The sequence below is a fragment of the Acomys minous genome (genome assembly GCF_964271855.1).
Source record: "Acomys minous genome assembly, chromosome: 11".
Taxonomy (NCBI): domain Eukaryota; kingdom Metazoa; phylum Chordata; class Mammalia; order Rodentia; family Muridae; genus Acomys; species Acomys minous.
Window position 1 is genome coordinate 38,251,293 of NC_140492.1, and position 27,254 is coordinate 38,278,546.

The following is a 27,254-nucleotide window of genomic DNA, read 5'->3' on the forward strand; positions in this document are numbered from 1 at the left end:
AATAAAGGTCTAGAGAGATGGCTTAGTGGTTAAGAGCACTGACTGCTCTTCTAGAGGACCCAGGTTCAATTCCCAGCACCCACATGGCAGCTCACAACTGTCTGTAACTCAAGTTTCAGTGGATCCGGCTCCCTCATACAGATATTCATGTACACCAAACACCAAATGTACATAAAAATAAATTTTAAAATAATAAATAAATAAATATTATACATAAATATAATTGAAATTTTGAAGTTTTCCAATTCGCTAGAGAAATAAATGAACTGCAGTTTCCCTATAAGAACAGAAAAAGAGACAGAGTGAATATATGAGGAAATAATGGCTGAAATGTTTCAAATCTGATGAAACAAGCGGATATAGAAACCCAGGAAACTCAACAGACTCTAATATGGTGGACTGAGAAAGCCACATCTAGGCAGACCATAATCAATTTTAAAATGGGAGGGGACATAAAATTAAGAAATAGGCGACAGGGGGCTGGTGAGATGGCTCAGAGGTTAAGAGCACTGACTATTCTTCCAGAGGTCCTGAGTTCAATTCCCATCAACCACATGGTGGCTCTCAACCATCTGTAATGAGATCTGGTGCCCTCTCCTGGCCTGCAGGTGTACATGCAGACATAATAAAATCTTAGAAAAGAAAAAAGAAGTGACAAAGGGTCTTCATAAGCCTGCCATCAGACTTCTCAGAAACCACAGAGGTGAGAATGTAATAGACTCACATAGTACATCATGAGCATGCTGCCAGAAGCAAACAGATAAGTTTGTGCCTTTCTACAACGTTAGCATTTACTGGTTAACAGTAAGTGCACAAGGCTGAGTGAGTGGTATCAGTGGCAGCAATTTGCCAGGTAATCCCACTGACTTTTGTAATCTGGCTGAGGCAAATGCAATCTTAATTACTAATTACTTATTAGTTAATTAGTAATAATTAGTGATTAATATTAGCAATTACCAATTAATTATTCTCATATACCACATCTTACAATATGATATATATGTCTATATAGATATGTGCACATATGTGGTTTACATAGTGAATAAACCTTTAAGACGCTGCAGCAGAGCTCAAAGGCCTGAGAAATGAGCTAAGGATGGTGTGGTGACACGCGCCTTTAATCCCAGCACTCAGGAGGCAGAGGCAGGCAGATTGCTGTGAGTTTGAGGCCAGCCTGGTCTACAACGCGAGTCCACGACAGCCAAGACTACACAGAGACTCTGTCTTGAAAAATCAGAGAAAGACAGACCAGTACCAAGAAGGGGTTGCTGGAGAGCAAAGTAATATAGTTCAGCTATGATGACAAAGACCAAAAAGAGGTCCAAATGCAAGAAAGTGAGGATTCAGACCAGGCAAACAGGCAGGCAGGCAGGCGAATAGGCCCAGTCCACAGCAGACCAGGGTGAGTAGAAACACCAGCGCAGTCCACAGGGTCTTGCCAGTCCTTGATATATGCCAAGACACATCAGGCAATCACATTACAGGTTTGTATAGGGCCATACCACCCCAGGGTTGCGTATCCAACACTTTGTGGGTCCAGGTGAAGAAGTCATACCCCTTCCTCAGTCTGGTATGCCTAATAAAGCCTTAGGCCTATTTTCCCTGGTATGACTTTAATACTTCTATGTGTGCCTAGAGTCTCAAGTCTCCCTAATAAATTTATGAAGTGGTTCCCTTTAACCTCCCAGGCATTCAAAATGCTAAGATCAAGGAAATACTTTTAACTGAGATTTCTATATTCAGCAACTCTCCCTTAAAACTTATTAAGAAGTCAAGACAATCAGACCCCACTCTCCACTCTACTGTGGAAAATGTCCTGTCCATTGGCTGGATCTGGGTAGGGGTTTGAAGTTTACTGCATGTATTGTCCTTGGCTGGTGCCTTAGTTTGAACAGGACCCCTGGGCCTGGATCCACCCATCATAATGTTCTTCTTCTAGGTTTCTAGGACCCTCTGGATCCTTCTATTTCCCTATTCTCCCATGTCTCTCTCACTTAGAGTCCTAATAGGATGTCTTCCCCTCTGTCCCACTTTCCTGATAAGTGAAGGCTTTCATGGTACATGCCCCTTGGGCTAGTGTCCAGATATAAGTGAGTATATACCATTTGACTCTGCTTCTGGGTTAACTCACTCATTATGATCATTTCTAGTTCAATTATTTGTCCACAAATTTCGGGAATTCCTTGTTTTTAATAGCTGAGTGACTTTCACACAAACTCTAGTGCCCCATATTTGACCATGTCCCCTGGATGGGGAGGCCTGGTGGCATTCAGAGGAAGGATAGCAGGCTACCAAGAAGAGACTTGATACCCTATGAGCATATACAGGGGGAGGAGGTCCCCCTCAGTCATAGTCATAGGGGAAGGGAGTAAGGGGAAAATGAGAGGGAGGGAAGAATGGGAAGATACAAAGTATAGGATAACAATTGAGATATAATATAAATAAAATAATAAAATATATTTTTTAAAAAAGAAGTCAGGACAGCCAAGCGAGGTGGCACATGCCTTTAATCCCAGCACTCTGGAGGCAGAGTTCGAGGCCAGCCTGGTCTACAAAGTGATTCTAGGACAGCAAGGCCACACAGAGAAACCCTGTCTCAAAAAACAAAAAAATAAATAAATAAATAAAATAACTATATTTCTTTCAAAAAAGAATTTATGATTTGTCAAAAATGAAGGGGTGTGTGTGTGTGTGTGTGTGTGTGTGTGTGTGTGTGTGTGTGTATGTATACAGATACCCATGGGAGCTAGAAGAGGGCATCAGATTGCCTGGAGTTAAAGTTACAGGTGATTACAAGCTGCCTAATATTGGTGCTGGGAACCAAACCTTGTCGTCTGCAGGAGCACAAGTGCTGTTACTGCTGAGCCACCTCTCCAGGCCAAAAGGGATATAATTTTGTGATATAAAAAGTGATATAGGTGAAGACAGAGATGTAAGGAACGAAGTTTTTAGGTTATGAAAATTAAACTAGTATGAATTCAATCTAAAATGTTATCAATTTAGTATGGTAAACATAATCCGCACAGTAAACCTAAGTAAAAATGGACAAATACACTCAAAGCAGAAATAAGAAGGGAATTATATTACCTAATTAAAAAAAAAAAAAGCAAAGCAAAGTCAGGAAAGGAACAGAAAAGCTATACAGAAGATAAAAACCTAACACTAAAAAATGATTTAAGTGGGGGCTAGAGAGATGGCTCTGAGGTTAAGAGCAACGGCTGCTCTTCCAGAGGTCATTAGTTCAATTTCCAGCCACATGGTGGCTCCCAACCATCTATACTGTGATCTGATGCCCTCTTCTGGCATGCAAGTGTACATGCAGGCAGAGTACTGTATACATAATAATAAATTAGTTAGTTAATTAATTCTCTTTTTTTGTTTTGTTTTGTTTTGGTTTTGCTTTTCGAGATAGGGTTTCTCTGTGTAGCCCTGGCTGTCCTGGACTCACTTTGTAGACCAGGCTGGCCTCGAACTCACAGCAATCCACCTGCCTCTGCCTCCCAAGTGCTGGGACTAAAGGCATGCACTACCACAATTCTTTTTTTTTTTTTTTAATGACAGAAGTATCCCAGAACTGTGGAGACAGAGGGAGGCAGATCACTGTGAGGAGGCAAATGGTAGCTTTTAACTCTCAGTAAGCAAGCTACAATCCATACAACTACAGAGGGTTAGAGTAAGAAACTGCAAAGAGGCTAGGAGCACCCTACAAGGGGAAAGTAGAACACATAGCTATGAAAGGATTTGGGGGAAGAGTGGAATGGGAGGATGAGACAGAGAGAAGGAGGGGAAAGAGAGTGAGTGAGGGAATGCAAAGAGGGGCAGCTAAGAGTAAGGGCCACTTGAGGGATCACATAGAAGCCTAATAGAGTAGAAGCTGCCTAATAGAGTAGAAGCTCACCATGCATGAAGGTGAATTAAATGGAGTCTCCAAATAACAAGGGAGCTGGAGCCCCAATCACACATCTCTTATCACCAAACGAAGCCTCTGGTTCCAGAAATGGGCTACATCTAATTGAGTTGTTGGCCTCACGGGATACCCTAAACAATCCAGGCTATTGTTTGCGCTCCACAAACAAACAAACCCTATTACTGAAGATAATACCTACACAACTCACTGAACACAGAGAAGTCAAGCTTCAGGCAAACTGACTAGAGTTCGCAGTACTTTGAACCCTACCAAAGGAGAACAGTAAACACCAACCCAGCTTCAAAGCCTTTGCTCTACAATGGCAGCCTGTGCACGATGAACTAGTGCAATAGTGCTACAAAGCTCATGGAAGTAACCAAGCAGTAAGGATCACTCCATGAGGCAGAACCCATCCCCGACACTGCTTAGATGACCAAGAAGCTGAGACTAGATAGGTCAGGGACCAAGGGGAAAACCCCTTGGTTCTGTATGTAGTGTGATTTACCTTATGTGACTGGCCCTTTAAGGACCCCCAGTTGCTAGTCAACTAGCCCTTTGGGAATGCTTAACTGCTAAAACTGCTTGATCATATGACCTTCAGTGCTGGTGCCTCTTGGACTTCATGGAACAGAAGAGAATATAAAAAGCCAGCAGAGGCTGAGAGAGAATGAACAGTGCTAGAAAAGACAGTTAGTGCAGGAAGAAAGAAGATTGAGCAGGGCTAGAGAAGAGAGGCCATGGAGGCAGAACTAGGAGACAGTTAGGAGAAGAACCCACAAAGTAGCAAAAAGGAAAAGCTACATCTGCTAACGGGAAGTAACAACAAAATGGCTCCAACAGCATTCTGCTGTCTCATAGATGAGTGTCTTGCTCCTGTAGTAGGTGGGAATAAGTACAGAGACAATGTGCAGAATATGAGAGACCTTAGAACATTCAGTCTCTCAGTCTTAAAGGGCATCTCTCTACCAATTCCCTCATCTCAGGGCACCGGAAACCCTGTGGAAGGAGGCAGAAAGCATGTAAGAGCCAGAGGGAATAGAGGACACCAAAGAAACGAGGCCTTTTAAACACAGCAGGACTGATACACACATAAAGTCACAGACACTGTGGCAGCATGCATGTTCTTTTCTGACCTCCATTGCACCCTGTGACCTCTGTCCTACATACAAAAATAAGTATAAAAAACCTAACCTGCAGCCAGGTATAGTGGCACACGCCTTGAGTCCTGGCACTAGGGAGACAGAAGCAGGAGGATCTCTGGCTTCAAGACCAACCTGGTCTACAGAGAAACTTCTAGGCCAGCTAGGATAACAGAGAGAAACCCTGTCTCAAAAAAGAAAAAAGAAAAAAAATCAAACTATCAAAATGGTATACTTGGAGCTTCGAGGAGAGATGGCAGGCTAAAAGCTACCTTCAATTCAGCCAGTGAAGGAGACGCTAAGAAATATCAGACTCTGTCCTAAACAGAGAAAGAGAAGAAGCACTTCAAATCCAGAAAATAAATGAAAGACTATCTGAAAGATATGGGGAAAAAGATGGAAAACAAACAGATGAAAAGGAAGGTAAACACAGTATCGTCTGGGCAGCTCCCTGGCAGGGGGAAGAAAATGCAAAAATCACTTCCAACGGCGGGGGCGTGGTCACACACACCTTTAATCCCAGCACTCGGGAGGCAGAGGCAGGAGGATCACTGTGAGTTCGAGGCCAGGCTGGTCTAAAAAGCGAGTTCAGGACAACCAAGACTTAACCCTGTCGAGAAAAACCAAAAAAAAAAAAAAAAAAAAAAAAAAAATCACTTCCAAAAACTAAGCCAGTTGATAGACGGGCTATCCTACTCTCAAGCACACAGTCCTTACAAGGCTCAAACCCAGTGACAAATTTTGGTTGAAACAGAGCTTGGGCAAAGATAAATCCCATTTTTCGACTACATGAGTTGACGGCTGCTGCTAGAAGGCATCCTGAGAGAGAGCCTATCATTAAAAACTGTTCTACCACGGGGGCCTGACAAGAGTAACAAGCACAGAAAGGGCCCAGGGCGGCAGTTATAGAAGCAGCTGGCCAGGGGTTATCTTGTCAACTGGAATTAACCCTGGAATTTCATAGTCATGAGGCTGAGGCCAAAGATACATTAAACTCTAGACCTATTCACTGTTCACTGCTATAGGATCCAAGAACTCTGATATTACAGGGTTGTATCTGACACCCACATCTGCATCACATCCCATGGGTAAATAAATAGGTTGTCAAAGCACAATGAATGCTGGTTAATTTTAGGACGACTCAGGCTAGAGTCACTGAAGAAGAGGAGCCTGAACTGAGAAAAGCCCCCATAAGACTGGGCTATAAGCAAGCTCAGGTAGGGTATTTCCATAGTGACTGATGTAAGAAGCCCTAGCCACCTCGGGAAGCAGGCTGGGCAGGTCACAGAGAACAAGCCAGTAAGCAGCACTCCTCCGTGGCCTCTGCATCAGATCTTGCCTCCAGGTTCCTTCTCTGTTTGAGTTCCTAGCCTGACTTCCTTTGATGATGAACAGCAATACGAAAGTATAAGCCAAATGAACCTTTTCCTCCCCAAGTTGCTTTGGTCATAGTGTTCCATAATAGCAACCTATGATGTAACCTAGTAGTAATCCCAAGACACAATGACGGGTCCTTTATCTACAATGATCTCAGTGCTCTGATTACTTCCTATATTCCCGACACACTAGAAGACACCCTCCAACTAAACATTAGTCACCGTAGGGAATGTGAGCTGGAGCATCCCTAGAGGGTGAAGAAACTGCCTAGCCCATAGATTGGAAAGCCAATGTGCCCTGCAGAGAACCCTGGGAATAAGAGAAGTGAAGCTACTTTTGGAAGGCGTCATTTGCTTGTCCGGTTCAGGTTCAGCAATAGCAAACTGCCGGAAGGTGAAGAGTTCAGAGTCCAGCTGACCCTATCTACCCTCAAGTCATAGACTGACACTCTGCAGCCTTCCAGGACTGAGAAAACAGGGGCTCTTCTTTTTTCAGCAATAGTTTTATATTACATTGTATTTTCCAAAACTTTTTGGTTTTACTATTCTCATTTACACAAACATCTAAAAAGTTTTTATTTCTGAGCAATATTTTGTCTTTTCCTAACTTCTTATCTTTCTTGTCCTCTCTCCTCCTCTCAAGCCCCATTCTTAGAATTATTTTGAATTGACTTTTTAATATACTTTTCTGTTTTATCTTTTATTCCCCTTCTTATGTTTACTTCACTTTGTTTTTTAAACTTTTTCTCTGATAAGAAATCCTTGCATTTTTATTTTTTTCTCATCTCGTTCTTTTCTCTTGCCCTCAAAAATGTTCTTTTCGACTTATTTTCCCTTTTCCTTCACCTTGTCTTCCTTCTGCTGTTTTCCCTTTCTCTGTCTCTTTTGATCTCACTCATTTGCTTTCCCTACTTACTCTAACTAATCATTAGATTACTTTTATCTTTAATAGTATTTTCTGCTGTCATTTTTCCATTTTCGGTTTTACGGTCACTGATAATATTAGAGGGCTTTAATGGACTTCAGATGCATTTTCTGCATCTCCTGTAAGGAGGGGGTGAGAGTTGTTAGCGCGGTATATTTCCTTCTCAGTAAGTGGTACAGGGAATTGAGCCTTTAAAAGTAGACTGCTCACTAAGCTCCCCAAATAAAATTGAAAAAGACTCCTAAACCAACAGATCCACATATAGAAACACAGGAGACAAGGAAAGTAAGCTAACATGACTCAATCAAAAGTTATTTTGCCCAACTACTGACCCAAAACTGTCAATAAATGCTCTTTGCATATGTCCTGGGCAGTGTGGGACAGGTACCCCTGTTGGAGTATGTAAGTGCGTGGTGTATATCCAGGCACTGTGGACACAATGAACCCACGTGCATGTGTGCGGAGACCAGAGGACAACCTCAGATGCTGTTTCCAGACACCACCTTCCTTTTTCTGAGACAGAGTCTCTCACTAGCCTAGAACTCGACAACTAACCAGATTGGCTATCCAGTGAGTCTGTCTCCATGTGAACAGTGCTAGGATTACACTGCACCCTATTTACTCTACCCTAACGCATCTTGGAAGTTATGTGACTTGGTTTTGATTTAATAGGGACTCACAGCTAAAAGTTTGTCTTGAGTCTCAGAAAAACACTCTGAATTCAGACTTCTGAACAATGCTGAAACTTTTACTACTTCAGGGACTCAAAGAGATGGACACGAACTTTTTGGGGGCAGGGTAGGATGTTATAGCTTAAAGAGGTGTCTTAGGTATCGAGTTGGCATGGAGTGGACTTACAATGGTGAATTTTGATTGTCAAGTGCATTAGATTGAAAAGGGCCTAGGATAATTAGTAAGGCAAACCTGGCCATACCCGGAGGCTTTCTAACTCTAACCTAATAGTCTGTTCCACTGGTGGAGTCCAAGTGTGAACAGACTATTCTGAGGTGGTAGAACCGTAGGAGGAAGTAGGCACTGAGTGTATGTCCTTGCAGGTGTATCTTGTCTTGTCCCTTGATGCTCTTTGTCATATACTCATGCCACTGTGATCTTCTGCCTCGTCACAAACCCAGACGAAGCAAGGGATCAAGGGAAGCAAGGACTGTATGTTGAAATCTTTGAAACTGTGAACCAAAATAAGTAAGTTCTCCCTTTAAGCTGTTTTTCCTTCAAGCATTTGTTCACAGCTATACAAATGAAAACACAACAAGCATTTTATCTACTTTCAATATAATATGAAATTTAGAAAAAGATTAAGAATCTAGAGCTTGAGAATCTTCAAAGTGAAAAAAAATCTAGTTTAAAGTACACACATGGTATTCCTTCCTAGCTTAAGCCACTAGGAATTGGCTCAGATTCTCACTACATTAAGTGTTTTTAGCCAGGCAGTGGTGGCGCTCACCTTTAATCCCAGCACTTGGGAGGCAGGGGCAGGTGGATCACTGTGAGTTCGAGGCCAGCCTGGTCTACAAAGTGAGTCCAGGACAGCCAAGGCTACACAGAGAAACCCTGTCTGGAAAAAAAAAAACTTTAATTACCTTTATATATTCAACCCATGGCTCCTAAAATGACGTGCAGGCACATTTTATGAAAAGCCTAATTTTTTTTATTTAAAGGTAACATAGATATTTAAAAATAAAGTCTACTTCAGATACAAAACTTAAAGTAACAGGAAGTCCTCTAGATTTTTTAATTTGGTGAAAAATCAGATTTCAATATCCCAACGCTGCCTGGCTGAGTAGAATATATCTAGTTGTAATATTGTCTATATTACTTCACCAGTCACTTTAAAAATTCACTGTTGTTGGTGCATTTAGGGACTAAAAACAAAGTTAAATTTTTCCATAACTATGATATTATCTTGACATTGACTGGTGTTGAATTTTAGGAACTTTTTTTTTTTTTTTTTTTTTTTTTGGTTTTTTGAGACAGCATAATGTGTAGCATTAGCTGTCCTGGACTCGCTTTGTAGACCAGGGTGGCCTCGAACTCACAGTGATCCACCTGCCTCTGCCTTCCGAGTCCTGGGATTAAAGACGTGCACTATCATGCCCAGCGTTGGTGTTGAATTTGAAAATATTTCTATTCTTTATCCTTCTAGTCTCTACTTCTCTATACTATTATGACAAGAGTGCTATAGTGCTAATATTGAAAACATAGTATCATTAGTCAGATGTCATAAATTCAAAGCCAAACAACTGCTGTTTTACTCCAAGATAATAATTGAGCAGAAACCAAAGTGAATGGTATGAGAGATAATGCCAGGCAAACAAAATGGAGTGTCAAAGTAAGGAAGTGCTACCACAGTTTTTGATCTCCTCAGGGGCCCATACACACAGCATCGTAAGCGCTGTGGCAGAAGATGAGACGTGAACTATGCAAGGTTTCTAGTGCCTCACTACCATCAAATGACAAGTCTTGTAATGCAAACATGTCAGTTAAGTCTGGATAAGGAAATGATTCCTCAGAGCTGGGCGTAGTGGCACACGCCCATAATGCCAGCGCTAAGAAAGGCAGAGGCAGGCAGATCTCTGTGAGTTCGAGGTCAGCCTGGTCTACATAAGAGAGTCCAGGACAGCCAGGGCTACACAGAAAAACCCTGTCTCAAAAAAACAAAACAAAAAAAAAAGTAAGGGAGGAAGGGAGGAAGGAAGGAAGGAAAGAAGGAAGGAAAGAATGATTCCGCAAATGTAATTTTCTATGATCCTAATAATCTTTGAGACACCAAGTCCACAGTTTGTGCTTGTTCTAAAGATCAAGGCATTATTACTGCATCCATCAGGCCTTCATTTCCCACTACCCTCTGGTACTAGGAATTGAATACAGGGCCTTACATAGGCTAGGCGAGAGTTCTACCAATGGGCCAAGTTACCAGCAGGTTTTTACCTTTTTATTGTGAGACAGTCTGAGCTGTCCATGCTGGTCTTGAACTCATGCTCTAGTCCAGGCTGGCCTTAAGCTTGCATCCCTGTGCCTCAGCCACCCAAGAAGGTCTGCACTGCACAATCTTGCTTACACAAAGCTTGTTTATTCACAATTTACCTTATACCATAAAAGATTAGCAAGAAGTTCATAAACTGCTATGATATCATCAATATATATTTTCTACAGTTTCCTTTATCAGTAGCTTACAAAGGTACTCTATCAGGAACTCTAATTAGTCTTCTAAGTGTGTATGATCTAATAATTATAATTTTTACTTCATTGTTATTTTTCTTCATTCACCATGTTAAAAGAGAAAATACAAAACCCTTCAGTAAAATAGTAACTTTCTAATCAGAGACTGATGTCCAACCTTGAAATGCCCTAACTGCCTTCTGAAAATAATTGTTTGAATCTCCAGGTACTTAAATTACTATATCCATAATTTGTTAATACCATGATTATATCAGATGAGAGTTGCTGAATAAAGCACCTTTTAAATCATTGATGACAAATATGAGTCAAGAACTGTTATCAGTCTATAATCCTTACATTGTCAGCTGGAGCTTATCAAGGTGTACCAAATGCACAAAAGCAATTAGTAAAGACAATCTATAATTACAGAAAGTTAAAGCTTAAAGGAATCTTAGAGAACATTGAGGTCAATCTCTCAAACAGAGAGACATGTTTAACTGAGACTCAACGATCATCCAACGTAGCTGGCCACGCTATGTACGCACTGTATAAACCCATTCTGTTCACACATGAATACCTATCTTACCTTTCTGGCGATGCCTTAGAAGGACGCCCATGGACAGTTTTTTTGGTTTTGTGGTCTAGACAGATGACTTTATTTCTTAGGCTTCTTGTCCACTAAGGAAAAAAGATATTTTGATAATAAATATAATGACTAAAAGCACTTGTATTTTTAGGTAGATAGTGAAGACAATCAGTCAAACTCTCTTTTCTTTATTAATTTTTATCATATGTGTATGAGTGCTTTGTCTGCATGTGTGTCTGTGAGTCACATGAGTCTCTAGGGCCTAAGGAGGCCAGAAGACAGTATCAGATCCCCTGGGACTGGAGGTACATGGTTGTGAGACATCATGTGAGTGCTTAGAATCAATTCCTGGTCCTCTGCAAGAGCATCAAGTACTCTTGACCACTGAGCCATCTCTCCAGCCCTCGAAGCTACATTCTTAGTAGTACACGGAGAAAAATAAACGCAAGCTACAGAACATCTGCCACTTTCCAAGTGTTGAAATACAAATACACCAAAAACAATAAAAATGGATCTTAAAACTATTAACATTAGTCAAAAATCAAGACTTAAATAACAACAATAATTGCAACTGCAACTGCAATTGCAACTGTGTCAGAAGGCAATGGTTATGGGTTAGGAAAACAGCTCCGTGGTAGAACCCTTGCCTAGCATGCACAAGGCAATGGTTAACATGTGTATGCTGTGATTACTTCATTACATCATATATGATATGATATAGCAAAATTATTACATGCCAGATTAAATAAGGGCTGTGTCTATGTTTTTATGGGGTTTTTCTATTTTTTGTTTTTTCAAGACAGAGTTTCTCTGTTACATAGAGCCCTGGCTGTCCTAGACTCTCTTTGTAAACGAGGCTGGAACTCAGATAGATCTTCCTGCCTCTGCCACTGCCCAGCTAGGGCTGTGTCTATGAAGCAACTGCATTTATAACAATTAGAAATTGGGCGTGGGAGGGACCACCTTTAATCCCAGCACTCTAGGAGGTAGAGGCAGGCAAATCTCTGTAAATTGATGCCAGTCTGGTCTACAGAGTGCGTTTCAGGACAGCCAGGACTACAAGAAAAACCCTGTCTCAAAAAAACAAAAACAAAAACAAAAAACAGCAACAACAAAGAAAAAACAAAAAAGTTAGAAAAGCTTAAAAATAAAATAAATAAAACCAAAAAAAATTTAAAAGAAAAGTTTATACGTGGTTCTTCATGAATTGCAGCATGAGAAATAGCAAGACATCTTTTTAGGGTTTAAGTTTCTTATGAGTAGAAAAAAAAGGTAAGCCAGGCAGTGATGGCACAACCTTTGATCCTAACACTTGGGAAGCAGACGCAAGCAGATCTCTTGAGTTCAAAGTCAACCTGGTCTAATGGTGAGTTTCAGGACAGCCAAGGCTACATTGAGAAATCCTGTCTCAAAAAAAAAAACAACAACAACAACAAACAAAAAAAACAAGGAAAAAGAGAGAAAGAAAAAAGATTTTAAAAGGTAAAACTTAGTTTATTAGTTAAAATAGTGGCACATGCCTGTACTCAGGAAGTGGAGACAGGAGGATCAGGCCAAGGCCAGCCTCAGCTACACAGTGAGTTAAGAAGTCATCCTAGAGCCAGGCATGGTGACACACGCCTTTAACCCCAGCACTCAGGAGGCAGAGGCAGGCGGATCTCCGTGAGTTTGATGTCAGCCTGGTCTACAGAGTGAGTTCCTGGATAGCCAAGGATATACACACAGAGAAACTGCCTCAAATTTTCAAAAAGTCATCCTAGAGCCAGGTATGGTGGTGCACGCCTTTAATCCCAGTACTCAGAGGCAGAGGCAGGCAGATTGCTGTGAGTTCGAGGCCACCCTGGTCTACAATGTGAGTTTAGGACAACCAAGGCTAACACAGAGAAACCATGTTTTGGAAAAAAAAAATCTGGTTTAATTAATATATCGCATAGACCCATATATTTAAGCACAGAAGTTATTTATATTCTCTAAGCCTTTGTTTCCTTATTTGAAAATGGGCATAATAATAACTACTTCATTCTGTGAATGTATGTATGCATGTGTACGTGTGTGGCAAAAGGTATGGTGTAGTATGCATGTGCACTCAGGTAGGCAGAGGCAGGCAGATCGCTCTGAGTTCAAGGCCAGCCTGGTCTTCAAAGCGAGTCCAGGACAGCCAGGGGTACAAAGAGAAATCCTGTCTCGGGGTGAGGAGAAGGAGAAAAAAAGTTAAGGCAAGATGATCACTGATCATGAGTTCAAGGCCAGTCCACTCACATGGTAAGGCCATGTTTCAGAACATTTTCTTAAAAGAGGAAGGAGATTCTAAAACATGCTACAACATAAACAAGTCTTGGCATTACTCTAAGTAAAATAAATCAGCAATAAAAAAGACAAATACTGAACAGCTCCATTCCAGTCACATACCTGGAATAACTAAACTTATAGACCATGGAGCAAGACTAGGGTGAGGGGACAATAGGGAACTCTTATTTAATGGGCACAATGTTTCACTTTCCAGGACAGGTGGTCTTGAAAGCTGCATAACAATAAAATTTGAGAAATGTCACTAAACTCTACCTTAGTGGCGGCCCCCATGACTTCGGAGTTGTCCTGCTTATCTATGACTTCAGGATGGTGATCTTGGCAGCCATTCTGGTGAGTCAGTCAACAGCTGTGGTTCCAGTAGGAACCAGAAAATGTTTCCCAACTCCTACCCCAATACAAAACAGAGCAGCTGCTTTGGAATATGTCAGCAAAGCAGGATTGGTTATCCCTATACAGCTGGTATGTTTGGTTCCCCTGCTCTCTCTGAGGGTGATGCCCAAATGTCATCTCTTTCAAAGAAAAGACTGACTCAGAGAACCAAGCAATAAAAGAATATGCATCACAGCGGCCAATCTGGACCATAAAGAACTTGATGCTAATTTTTTTTAAAGGCTTCTCTGAAAAACCTAAGAATGTCTTCACTGAAGCTCACCTTTGTCTAAACACCTTAGACAATGACCAGCTTCATACCTTGGCAACTGAACACTGTTTCCTGGACATGGTCTGGGACCTCAGATACAGAATTCCGCACTGGAGCTTCGTAGGATCTTTAGAGCCAGCCCCCGTGGGTCAGGGTTGATGCGCAAGCCTGGTGAACCAAAGCAGTGTGTATGCTCAGGTCACCACACACCTGCGCTTGAGCAGACCCTGGCCATCTCTGATCCGTTTGGCTGGCTCATGAGTGGAAGAGAGGATACCCACGCTGTCCTCATCAACCATGTGGGAGCTGGGGATGCATTCAAGACTGTGCCTCCATGGGCACCCCCTAAGCAACCTAACCTCAAGACATTTTTAACTCCTGGTCCTCAGCTGAAACCATGAAGGACTATGAAGAAAGCCAAGGGAAGCCCCAGCTAGCTGGAGAGCAAAAATGAGGCCTGAGGAGTAGCACTCAGGTGACAGAGCCTCTAGAAGCTACAAACCACCCATACCCTGTAGAGCTCCCTTGCGCTCTCCTGCTCTACATGGTCTTTTCAGGAAGCCCAACCCTCACAATCATGGCTGATGTCTAGGGCCAGGTAGTGGCTGGGATGCCCCAACCATGGGCCACTTTCTTTTTTAAAATCATATGCTTAGCTTATGAGTCTAACTGAAAAGCAATTCTGTGTGAAAACAGACATTTGATACCAGGTTTGTTTTTTTTCCACTGTAGAAACTGAGGGAGCTGTCAGCATTCTTTTTCTCTAATTATGGGGCAGGAAACAGCGTTTAAAATGAAACAGAGATACAGCTCAGAGGTTAAGAGCACTGGCTGCTTTTCCAAAGGTCCTGAGTTCAATTCCCTATAACTACATGATGGTTCACACCCATCTATAATGAAATCTGGTGCCTTCTTCTGGTGTGCAAGTGTACATGCAGGCAGAATACTGCATACATAATAAATAAATAAATCTTTTTTAAAAAGTGTTCCTTTTTTTTTTTTTTTTTAAGTGACTAAGGTCTGGGGAGATGAAGCAGTGAGTTAAAAGCACTTTCCACCAAGCCTCTGACATAAGTTCAATCTCCCACATGGGTAGGAGAAAACTGACTGTCAGTTTCCTCTCGCATCTTGACATGCATGCTGTAGCACACGCACCACACATATACAAACAGGCAGAGTGCCTGAAAGCATGCACATACACACATAAATATACAACACATGTCTATTCAAGACCCATGAGACTGTGAAAAACTAAAACTACAAATAATTGGCAAAGAAGAATTTCATACTAACAGCATTCGACACAGAATTCTCAGTATAAGCTCGGCTGTCTTGGACTTGCTTTGTAGACTAAGCTGGCCTGGAACTCACAGTGATCCATCTGCCTCTGCCTCCCTGAGTGCTGGGATTACAGGCATGTGCCACCATACCAAGCTAGAAGATATTTTTTAATAAAATCATAGTAGAAAGGTAGTTAGATCAAGAGTAGGAAGATGACCACCTAGGTACAGAAGGCATTTGGAACACAAAACAAACAAGAATGGAGATATTATATTATAGTCAAAACACTTCATACACAGAATAAAAAATATGTATTGAAAAAAATACCAAGTCACTCAGAAAACTAACAACTGACAAATAGGATCTCATGAAATCAAAAAGTTTCTGTGAAGCCAAGGAAATTATTTATTTTTTGAGAGTTTCATATGTGCCTTGGTCATATGCTTCCCTACCCACTCAACTTTTTCTTTTTCTTTTATCTTTCAATACCAGTCTGTGCTGCCCAAATACTCTTGAATGTGTGGTCTTCCCAGTGCAGTGTGGTCAACCTCCTAAGAGCTACACTCTTAGAGAAAACTCACTCTCCCTCTTCTAGCCAATAGCTCCACAGCTGTGGGCGGCATTGTGTGTCCATGCTGGGAGCTGATCTGGTTTGGGTCTGAGCAGGTCCCATGCATGCTGCTATAACCACTGTAAGTTCATGTGTGCAGCTTCCCCGCTCTGCCTAAAAGGCAATGTCTCCTTGTAGTCACCAGTATTACAGGCACTGCCACTGCTCTTGGCTACGCTCTAGTACTTGATGGCAATACCCAAGACTGACCAGGAAGCTTCATTCCTTACTGACCAGATTCCATAGTGCTGGGTGGTGCTATGCACACTATCAGAAGTACCTGCACATCAATACTCACTGTAACACTGTTCACAACAGCTAAGCTATGGAACCAACCTCAGTGGCCAACAACAGAGAAGTGGCTAAGGAAAATGTGAGATAGATAGATAGATAGATAGACAGAAAGACAGACAGACAGACAGATAGATTTTTTTTTTGTTCAGACATAAAATAAGTGTTTATATCATTTGCAGCAAAATGGATGTAACTGGAGATATGTATAAGGAAATTAAGTCAATCTTAGAGAAACAAAAATAGTACATTTTTATCCATGGTTTTACTCACACCTAGATATTTATATAGATACACAAAATCATGTATGTAAAAGTTTAAGTGAAACTGTCAAGGGGAACAAAGAGGACTAAAGGAAGAACGGGGGTGGGAGGAGAGAAGGATGTGGGATGGGGTGGGGGGAGAGAAGGATGTGGGATGGGGGTGGAGGAGAGAAGGATGTGGGATGGGGTGGGGGGAGAGAAGGATGTGGGATGGGGGTGGAGGAGAGAAGGATGTGGGATGGGGTGGGGGAGAGAAGGATGTGGGATGGGGGTGGAGGAGAGAAGGATGTGGGATGGGGGTGGAGGAGAGAAGGATGTGGGATGGGGGTGGGGGAGAGAAGGATGTGGGATGGGGTGGGGGGAGAGAAGTATGTGGGATGGGAGTGGGGGGAGAGAAGGATGTGGGATGGGAGTGGGGGGAGAGAAGGATATGGGATGGGGTGGGGGGAGAGAAGGATGTGGGATAGGGGTGGGGGGAGAGAAGTATGTGGGATGGGGGTGGGGGAGAGAAGGATGTGGGATGGGGGTGGGGGGAGAGAAGGATGTGGGATGGGGGTGGGGGGAGAGAAGTATGTGGGATGGGGGTGGGGGAGAGAAGGATGTGGGATGGGGTGGGGGAGAGAAGGATGTGGGATGGGGGTGGGGGGAGAGAAGGATGTGGGATGGGGGTGGGGGGAGAGAAGGATGTGGGATGGGGGTGGGGGGAGAGAAGGATGTGGGATGGGGGTGGGGGAGAGAAGGGTGTGGGATGGGAGTGGGGGGAGAGAAGTATGTGGGATGGGGTGGGGGGAGAGAAGTATGTGGGATGGGGGTGGGGGAGAGAAGGATGTGGGATGGGGGTGGGGGAGAGAAGGATGTGGGATGGGGTGGGGCGAGAGAAGGATGTGGGATGGGGTGGGGGGAGAGAAGGATGTGGGATGGGGGTGGGGGGAGAGAAGTATGTGGGATAGGGGTGGGGGGAGAGAAGTATGTGGGATGGGGGTGGGGGAGAGAAGGATGTGGGATGGGGGTGGGGGAGAGAAGGATGTGGGATGGGGTGGGGGAGAGAAGGATGTGGGATGGGGTGGGGGAGAGAAGGATGTGGGATGGGGGTGGGGGGAGAGAAGGATGTGGGATGGGGGTGGGGGGAGAGAAGTATGTGGGATAGGGGTGGGGGGAGAGAAGTATGTGGGATGGGGGTGGGGGAGAGAAGGATGTGGGATGGGGGTGGGGGAGAGAAGGATGTGGGATGGGGTGGGGGGAGAGAAGTATGTGGGATGGGGTGGGGGGAGAGAAGTATGTGGGATGGGGGTGGGGGAGAGAAGGATGTGGGATGGGGGTGGGGGAGAGAAGGATGTGGGATGGGGTGGGGCGAGAGAAGGATGTGGGATGGGGTGGGGGGAGAGAAGGATGTGGGATGGGGGTGGGGGAGAGAAGGATGTGGGATGGGGGTGGGGGGAGAGAAGTATGTGGGATAGGGGTGGGGGGAGAGAAGTATGTGGGATGGGGGTGGGGGAGAGAAGGATGTGGGATGGGGTGGGGGGAGAGAAGTATGTGGGATGGGGGTGGGGGAGAGAAGGATGTGGGATGGGGGTGGGGGAGAGAAGGATGTGGGATGGGGTGGGGGGAGAGAAGGATGTGGGATGGGGGTGGGGGGAGAGAAGTATGTGGGATAGGGGTGGGGGGAGAGAAGTATGTGGGATGGGGGTGGGGGAGAGAAGGATGTGGGATGGGGTGGGGGGAGAGAAGTATGTGGGATGGGGTGGGGGGAGAGAAGTATGTGGGATGGGGGTGGGGGAGAGAAGGATGTGGGATGGGGGTGGGGGAGAGAAGGATGTGGGATGGGGTGGGGCGAGAGAAGGATGTGGGATGGGGTGGGGGGAGAGAAGGATGTGGGATGGGGGTGGGGGAGAGAAGGATGTGGGATGGGGGTGGGGGGAGAGAAGTATGTGGGATAGGGGTGGGGGGAGAGAAGTATGTGGGATGGGGGTGGGGGAGAGAAGGATGTGGGATGGGGTGGGGGGAGAGAAGTATGTGGGATGGGGGTGGGGGAGAGAAGGATGTGGGATGGGGGTGGGGGAGAGAAGGATGTGGGATGGGGTGGGGCGAGAGAAGGATGTGGGATGGGGTGGGGGGAGAGAAGGATGTGGGATGGGGGTGGGGGGAGAGAAGGATGTGGGATGGGGGTGGGGGGAGAGAAGTATGTGGGATAGGGGTGGGGGGAGAGAAGTATGTGGGATGGGGGTGGGGGAGAGAAGGATGTAGGATGGGGTGGGGGGAGAGAAGGATGTGGGATGGGGTGGGGGGAGAGAAGTATGTGGGATGGGGGTGGGGGGAGAGAAGGATGTGGGAAAATATACTCAACATACAATATATCCTTGGGAAAAAAAGTCCTTGTATAAAAAGCTAAATAAATCAAGGAGCTATATAAGCATATAAGGCAATTTTATTCTTTTCTTTTTTTTTTTTTAGTTTTTTGTTTGTTTGTTTGTTTGTTTTTTGGGTTTTTTTGAGACAGAATATTTCTGTGTAGCCTTGGCTGTCCTGGACTCACTTTGTAGACCAGGCTGGCCTTGAACTCACAGAGATCCACCTCCCTCTGCCTCCTGAGTGCTGGGATTAAAAGTGTGAGCCACCATGCCTGGCACAATTCTATTCTTATACAATTTTTTCATTTTGTTTTTAATTATGTCTTTGTGTAAGTATATTCACGTTAGTGCAGTGCCCGTGGAAGACAAAGAACTGCAGTTACAGGGAGTTCTAAAACCTGACATTGGTGTGATAGGAACTAAACTCAGGACCTACAATAACCGTACACATTCTTACATGCTGAGCCATGCAAATCCTTCCAATACCATTTTAACAGCAGAACTATATCTTTGTATAGTTTTACTGCTATAAACTAGGCAAGGTGGCTCACATGTATAATCTAGGTAATTATTCAGGAGTCTGAGGCAAGATGATTACAAGTTCCAGGGCAGGCTGCATAGTAAGGTCTAGACTGCCCTGAGCTACAGTGAGAGGTGTTGTTTTGAAAACTAAAGAAAAATGACTAACAGCGCTTGCTGCACTGGCTTGGCATCCCCAGTTCAATCCCCAGAAGCCTCCTTAAGTGGAAGGAAACAACAGACTCCATAGAGTGGGTCTCTGGCCTCTGCAAGCACACTAGGTTCTTACATGCTCCATCACGGACAGACACACACAGAGGAAAAGAAAATCATTTTGTATTCAAAATGGGGTTTCCAGTGATAGCTCATCTTGGAAAAGGAGACCCATAATCCCTAGAGCTCTTTCTCTCCAACTTGAGCCAAAGAAATGGCTCCCAGAAATGAATATAATAAAAGGGATGTTCTGCCATGAACAGAGAGGCAAATTGCGCGCAGCAGCAGCACAGCTGTCAGGTAATGTGCAGAAGAAGGGGGTGGCAGATGTACATGATGACTCCAGGCTTAACAAAGCTGTTTATAACAAAGAAATATGGGCTTCACAGTGAGACACTATGGAGCAAAAAAAGAAAGTTACTTTTCTACCTTTCAAACTGGCACCCATCTTACTATGACTGTATATATTATTTTGCATACCCATGATCAAAATACCTGACAGAACATCTTTTTTTAAAGATTTTATTTATTTATTATTTATATAGTACTCTGCCTCCATGTGTGCCTGCATGCCCGAAGAGGGCACCAGATCTCATTATAGGTAGTTGTGAACCACCATGTGGTTGCTGGTAATTGAACTCAGGACCTTTGGAAGAAGAGTCAGTGCTCTTAACCTCTCAGCCATATCTCCAGTACCCTGACAGAACATCTTTAGGAGAAGAATAATTTTTTTTAAATTGAGGTTTCAGAAGTGTCCCTCTATCAGGGCAGGGAAGAAGGCGCAGTGCTCATCTGAGCTAGTAGATAGGATTCCTAACATATTTGAATGCTTGGTAACCAGGGAGTGGAACAGTTTGAGGATTATGCTGACTAGGAGGTGCAGCCCTGTTGAGGGAAGTGTGTCACAGGGGGTAGCCCCTGACAGGCTCAGTCTCTCACTGCCCCTCTTGGCCTGTGGTGAAACCATGCTCCCTGTTCCCCACCATGAAAATGGAGTAAATCTCTGAAACTTGCTCTGTAAGCCAGTCTCAATTAAATGCTTTTCTTCCTATGAGTTGCTTTGGTCATGGTGCCTCTACACAATACAACAGTGACTAAGCCACATGCCAACCAACCAGGAAGCAGCAAGAGCAGTAAGACAGCTGTCCATACAGGAGAGAAGGCTTAGGAAAGGCCAGCCCTGCCATCACCAGTATCTTACTTCCAGATGCACCACTGCGTAAGCTATCCGATTGTAGCATTTTATTATGCTAGCCCCAGTACTAAAACAGCTATAGATAAACTGGACTCATATATATATATATATATATACACACACACACACACACACACACATACACACACAGACACACACACACTATTTTTTAAAATTCAAGGTTCGCCTGGTGGTGCAAGTCTATAATCTCAGCTGATCAGGAAGCTAAGAATGGAAGATGAAGAATTTAAGGCCTGCCTGAACTACAGAGTTCAAGACTAGCCTAAATGACTTAGCAAGAGCCTGTCTCAATTCTTTTAAGTTAAAAAGCCCTCAGTGGTAGAGGGCTTGCCCAGAGAGTACAAGGCCCTTGGTTCAAGCCTCACTGCAAAAATAAAGAAAAAGAGCCGGGCTTGGTGACAGACACCTGTAATCCCAGCACTCAGGGAGGTAGAGGCAGGTGGATCTCTGAGTTTGAGGCCTGCCTGGTCTACATGGTGAGTTTCAGGACAGCCAAGGCTACACAGAGAAACCCTGTCTCAACCCCTCCCCATAAAAAGAAAGAAAAAATATCCTGTTACTTCAAGCAAAAGAAATAATTAGTTGCATCTTTTTTAAAATGACTAGGAGACTGCAGAGCTAGCTCGGTAGGTAAAGAGCCTGCTTTGTAAACACTAGGACTGGAGTTTAATCTCAGAATCCACTTTTTAAAAGAGGAAGGGTGGGGGTATGGATTTGCAGTTCTGTATGAGGGGATCCCTGGGAGTCCCTAGGCAGCCAGCCTAACCTACTTGGTGATTTCCAGATCAGTGAGTGATTCTGTCCTTAAAAAAATAAAAAAACAGATAGCACCTGAGGAAGAACAAATGATGTTGTCATCTGGCCTCTGCATGCACATGTGTTCATACCCATATACCCATTAACACAAGACACATATACATACACGAAAAAAAAAGTATGGTAGCAATATTTTGGAGACTGAAACAGGAAGTTTAAAATTTTTAAACCAGTTGGGCAGTAGTGGTAGCACAAGCCTTTAATCCCAGCACTTGGGAGGCAAAGGCAGGTGGATCTCCATGAGTTCGAGGCCAGCCTGGACTACAGAGTGAGTTCCAGGACAGCCAGAGCCATTACACAGAAAAGTACTGTCTCGAAAAAACAAACAAAAAAATAATTTAAAACCAGCCTGGGGCAATTTTTTTTAAGATGGAATAGAAACATTCTTTATTAATTTATTCATAGTACATCTCAATTGTTATCCCATCCCTTGTTTCCTCTCATCCCTCCCTCCCTTCCGCTTTCACCCTATTCCCCTCCCCTATGTCTGTGACTGAGGGGGACCTTCTCCCCCTCTACATATGGCTCTGTGTCAAAAAAGAAAGAAAGGTGCTGAGCCAGGTGCAACAGTGCATGCCTGTAAGTCCCAGACACGCAGGATGCTGCGGAAGTATTCCCTTTAGCCCAACAGTTCAAGACTAGTCTATTCAGCATTGCTAGTCCTTATCTCAAATAGCAAATATAGCAAATGCTACTATAAGTAACTCTCATTATCAGAGAGTTATCAGAACCCTATACTAATAACTAATTGTGATCATATTAAAGTATAGATGCATACTCATAATCTTTATCCTTTCCTTTTAAATTAAACATGTGTGTATATATATGCATTATATATATGCACATATTATATAAAAAATTGTATATATACACACACACAAATACCCATAAATACATATACATGTGTGTGTGCACGCACGTTGTGTGTGTAAGTATGTATGGGTATTTGTGTATATATTAAATGGATATTTTGTGTGTATATATAAATATACAAATGTATATGCATATATTATAAAATCTTTAATTACATAGAAAATCAAAAATGACACATAAGAAAAGTACAAATTTATTTACTAAAATAGTTTCAACAAACCACATCCAACAATAGACTAGAAAAGTCATCTTACCCCCTCCAGGGGGAGATTCCAGCGTTCTGAGCCTCCACGTTTGGACAACGGTGATGGAGCAAGAGCATCCTCTGACTTGACAGCTAGGAGCTTTGTTATCTGAAACCAGCACAAGAACAAATTTAGTTTAATTGAAATATATAGAACTGAATCAACCAACAGAGGCACAGTCCAGTACTCTACACACATATTCTAATAGGTTTTTTGTTTGTCTGTTTTTGTTTTTGTTTTTGTTTTTTTAAGACAAGGTTTCTCTGTGTAGCAGCTGTCCTGGACTCGCTTTGTAAACCAGTGTGGGAAGGAGTGGAAGCTTTGTCACAGGTGAAAGCAGTCTTGGTGGGCTTTGCCCTTGGACACATCACAGATACTCTCTGATATTAACCTGGAAATAAACTGAGTGGAGCCATCCTGGGCCTGGAATTCAGGAAGGGGACCGAGGGACTCCATCTGGACTACTGTGTTTCTAATCGACCCTCAATGGGAGAGGCAGACCGCCCCTTACACCTGAGAGAAAGGCAGGCAGAGAGGAGAAAGGAACAACAGGTTCAGACCAGGCTTGAGCACACATGGATAGAAAAAAGGATCAGCAAACAGGCCAGACCAGGGCACAGGCCAGAGACACCTAGGGACCCAGCCCATGGAACAGATACTAAAAAGTTCACTCTTGCTTCCTTTTAACCTTTTTCCCCTTTTGTGTAAGCTAGCTGAGTTGTATAATGACGGTTAATTGTTAAAAAGCATAGCCAACAGACCAGGCTGGCCTCAAACTCACAGAGATCTGCCTACCTCTGCCTCCTGAGTGCTGGGATTAAAGTCATGAGCCACCACTGACCGGCTGGGAAGAGGTCTTTCTATATCACCCAGCTAGCCTGGAACTTACTAAACAGACCAGGCTGACCTCAAACTTGGGGCAATCCTCCTATCTCTGCCTCCCAGGCTTCTGTCCACTATACCCAATACTCAGTAACTTTTGTATGTCTGATCTATATAACTCACGATAAGCTAAATTTTAAAAATGAAAGCATTAAATGCAACAAGTTAGAAATCATTGTTTAAAACTTAAATACCTAAAATGTATAAATAACTAAGTATTAAACAACATACAATAGTCACTTAGGCCAGGCATTGATGGCACATGCCTTTAACCCCAGCCTGTGATTACACAGAGAAACCCTTTCTTGAAAAAAACAAACAAACAAAAAACAACAACAACAAAACAAAAGCCAGGCATGGTGGCACATGTCTGTAATCCCAGCACTTGGGAGGCAGAAACAGGCAGATTGCTGTGAGTTCGAGGCCAGCCTGTTCTACAAAGTGAGTCCAGGACAGCATGGTGACACAAGGAAGCCCTGTCTCAAAAAACAAGCAAACAAACAATCTAAAATGAGGACTGGAAGGGATACTGACTACCACGTAAAATTTTTAAAGTCAAGCCCTAGAAAAGGTTCCATGCAGGCAGAGGTTACCGTGTAACTTAAATGCTGACTTCTGTACCCCTTCATATCTGGTTGCAATACCTGTTCTTTAAATATCCTGTCTCAGTGTTGTGTAAACACTGCTCCTCAATTTCCTCTGGTATGCCAATAAAGCAGCTTACAGCCAATTGCTGAGCAGGGGAGAGAACAGGATTGGACTCCTGCCAGCCAGAGGAGGAGGAGTTAGAGGAGAAAGTCTGGGATTCAGCCAGGGACTGGAGCTCGGGAGATATCCAGGAGAGACCAGGAGAGACAGGTCAGCAGAGGAAGCTACAAAGTACAAGCATCTCTGGGATGTAAGCTGGGAGGGAGCCAAATTATCTTAGAGGGTTAAGAATAGAGTAATAACTGCTCAGTTCTTGTGCTGTGAAGCTTTTTTAAATAGTATAATAGACTATCAATTATATGTGTGATAGCCAGGTTAAGAGAGAATTGAGAAATAAAGTTTTTACACATATAACCCTAACGGTCTCCTACTCAACCCTCAGTTAATTAGAACACAGAATTTTCCCTAAAATGCTGATTCAAGTTTTACAGTGTCTTTTTAATTACACTAAAAAGGAAATAACACATCAGTAACTTCAAAGACAATGAATACATGAACACCTACCTCCTCTAAATCAGCGGGTGATGACTTTTTCCTTTTTCCCTCTGTGACAATCTCTACAAAAACCAAAGACATAATAAGAATTATTATTTAACATCTAAATGATATAATTTCATAAACAGGATCCATTTATATTTATCCTTTATTTAAAATTATTTTGTTATACTTATAATATATATTAATATGTTTTATAGATCCTGAAGGGCTATGCCTAAAGATCAAAAAGATGCAAGGCACAGTGGCGCACACCTGTAATCCCACTCAGGGAGGCAGAGGCAGGTGGATCGCTTTGAGTTCCAGGACAGCCTGGTCTACAAAGCATGTCTAGGACAGCCAAGGCTTTAATTTAAAAAATAAGATGCCAGGCAACAGACATGATATGGGGAAGTTTGTCATGTGAGCATGGGGAGAGAAGGAAGAGTGGAGAGGAGACACCAGACAGAGACAGAGACAGAGACAGGGTTTCTGTGTAACAGAGAAACCCTGTCTCTAAAACAAACAAACAACAACAAAAACCTTCATATCAGCCAGGCAGTGATGGTGCACACCTTTAATCCCGGCCCTGAGGACGCCGGGGCAGATGGATCCTTGTGAGTTCATAGCCAGCCTGGTACACAGAGGAAGCTGCACAGGAAAACCCTGACTCAAGAAAACAAAATAAAAAAAACCGTTTATACCCATGGTAGAATCAGAAGATCAGGCAAATTCTTTTTTTTAGATTGATTGATTGATTGATTGATTGATTGATTGATTTATTATGTATATAGTATTCTGTCTACATACCAGAAAAGGGCACCATATCTCACTATAAATGGTTGTGAACCATCCTGTGGTTGCTGGAAACTAAACTCAGGATGTTTGGAAGAGCATCTAGTGTGCTCAAATGGGAACATTTTAACTCTTTACTCATCCATACTTTTCAGACTTCCTGTGGGTTTATCTTGTATGAATTCTCGCTCAATCAGCAAATATTTATTTAATAGCTATCATGTGCCCCTTATTGTGTTAAGCAATGAGTATAAATAACATTGAGCAAATCAGACTGTTCAGACAGCAAAGTGTCCCCGTCACCTTTTCATTTTAGAAGCTTCTAACCTGCACTTCCTATTTACTCAGGTAATTAATTTTTTAAAAAGATTTACTGATCACTTATACAGTATTCTGCCTGCATGTGTGCCTTGCAGGCAAGAAGAGGGCACCAGATCACATTATAGATGGTTGTGAGGCACCACATGGTTGCTGGGAATTGAACTCAAAGAACAGTCAGTGCTCTTAACCTCTGAGCCATCTCCCCAGCCCTGCAGGTAATTTTTATTCCTTCTCAAATGTCTGATGGGGCTGAAGACAGCAAAACACTATGAGCATAACATAAATACAATGCTTGTTTTGTGGTTCTTCTTGCTGTATACAGTTTATTGTCTGTGTGTGTATGTGTGTGTGTATGTATTGTATATTGGTATAATAATATAAATGTAGAGGTAAGGTTTTTTTAGTTTTTTTGGGTTTGTTTTTGTTTTTAGACTAAAAGGGGAATTGTGGAGGAATGCCTTGACTGGATGTAGCAGTTGTCAAAAAGTGCTGTTTAGCCAATCAGAAGGACAGGAAGTAGAAGGCGGGGCTTCCAGGAGAGGAGGAGAAACCGGGAGTTGACAGTTGAGAGTTCACAGTTGGTGGAGAGAAGCTGCCCTAGGAGGATCATATTGGCAAGTGATTGGGATACAGTAGGTTATGAGGATGTAGGATTAGAGTAGTTTATTTTAGTTTTCTGGTAGATTAGTAGCAGTTTAGATTCTGCCCAGTGTAGTGCCTGCAGCTTTAAATTAACACTAAAGTCTCATTTTATCAGTTACTGGTTTCCTAGGTCATACAGATAAAATGATTGCCAACAAAATGGCACCCAACGAATTTAATGCATGCACACCCTTTAAAATTCATACTTTGTTATAGTTTGGCAGGGGTGGAGGGGTGGGGGAAAGAAATAGCTCCCAAAGAAATAACACAAATAATAAAATAGAGACTGCCATGGTCCCTCTTGATGTCACTATGGCAGAAGGTTCCTGGATCACTTTCAGCTTTGTTTTGGCTTTTGTTGTTCATGGAGAAAGGCAGAAAGCTGAGAAATGCGAGGCTAAGTTACCAACAATGAGACGGGAACAAAGAACCAAACTCTTTTCCATACAGTTGATAGTGGCTGGAATTCAGAACTCATTAGCTGCAAGGTGTATATCAGTTCTTTCTAGAAAGTGTCCACCTATGCAAGTTAGCAATAACTAAATTCCAAGGAATGGTGGGCAGGGCTTCGCTTACTTAAGCCTAAATTGGCACAACTGACCTATGACTTACAATTTTTTGTTAGCTCTTGAATTTTACTTGAGATTTCTGTAGATTTTTATTGTAATTGAGATGAAATATTTGTGCAGGGCTGTGG

The 27,254-nt window shown here is 43.0% G+C and overlaps 1 protein-coding gene across 5 annotated transcripts in view; it reads right to left on the minus strand.

Moving 5' to 3' along the window:
* Positions 1-27,254, minus strand: part of SENP7 (SUMO specific peptidase 7) — a 115,382-nt gene that overhangs the window by 81,906 nt on the left and 6,222 nt on the right. For all 5 annotated transcript variants that reach the window (XR_014783181.1, XM_084801543.1, XM_084801542.1 and 2 more), the window contains exons 2-4: positions 24,830-24,882; positions 22,745-22,843; positions 11,111-11,202 (exon numbers count right to left, since the gene is read on the minus strand). Coding sequence is in view for 4 of the 5 variants with exons in the window: in XM_084801543.1 (XP_084657669.1) it covers positions 11,111-11,202; positions 22,745-22,843; positions 24,830-24,882 (244 nt within the window). In the remaining variant the exon portion in view is untranslated. The remainder of the gene's footprint in view (positions 1-11,110; positions 11,203-22,744; positions 22,844-24,829; positions 24,883-27,254) is intronic.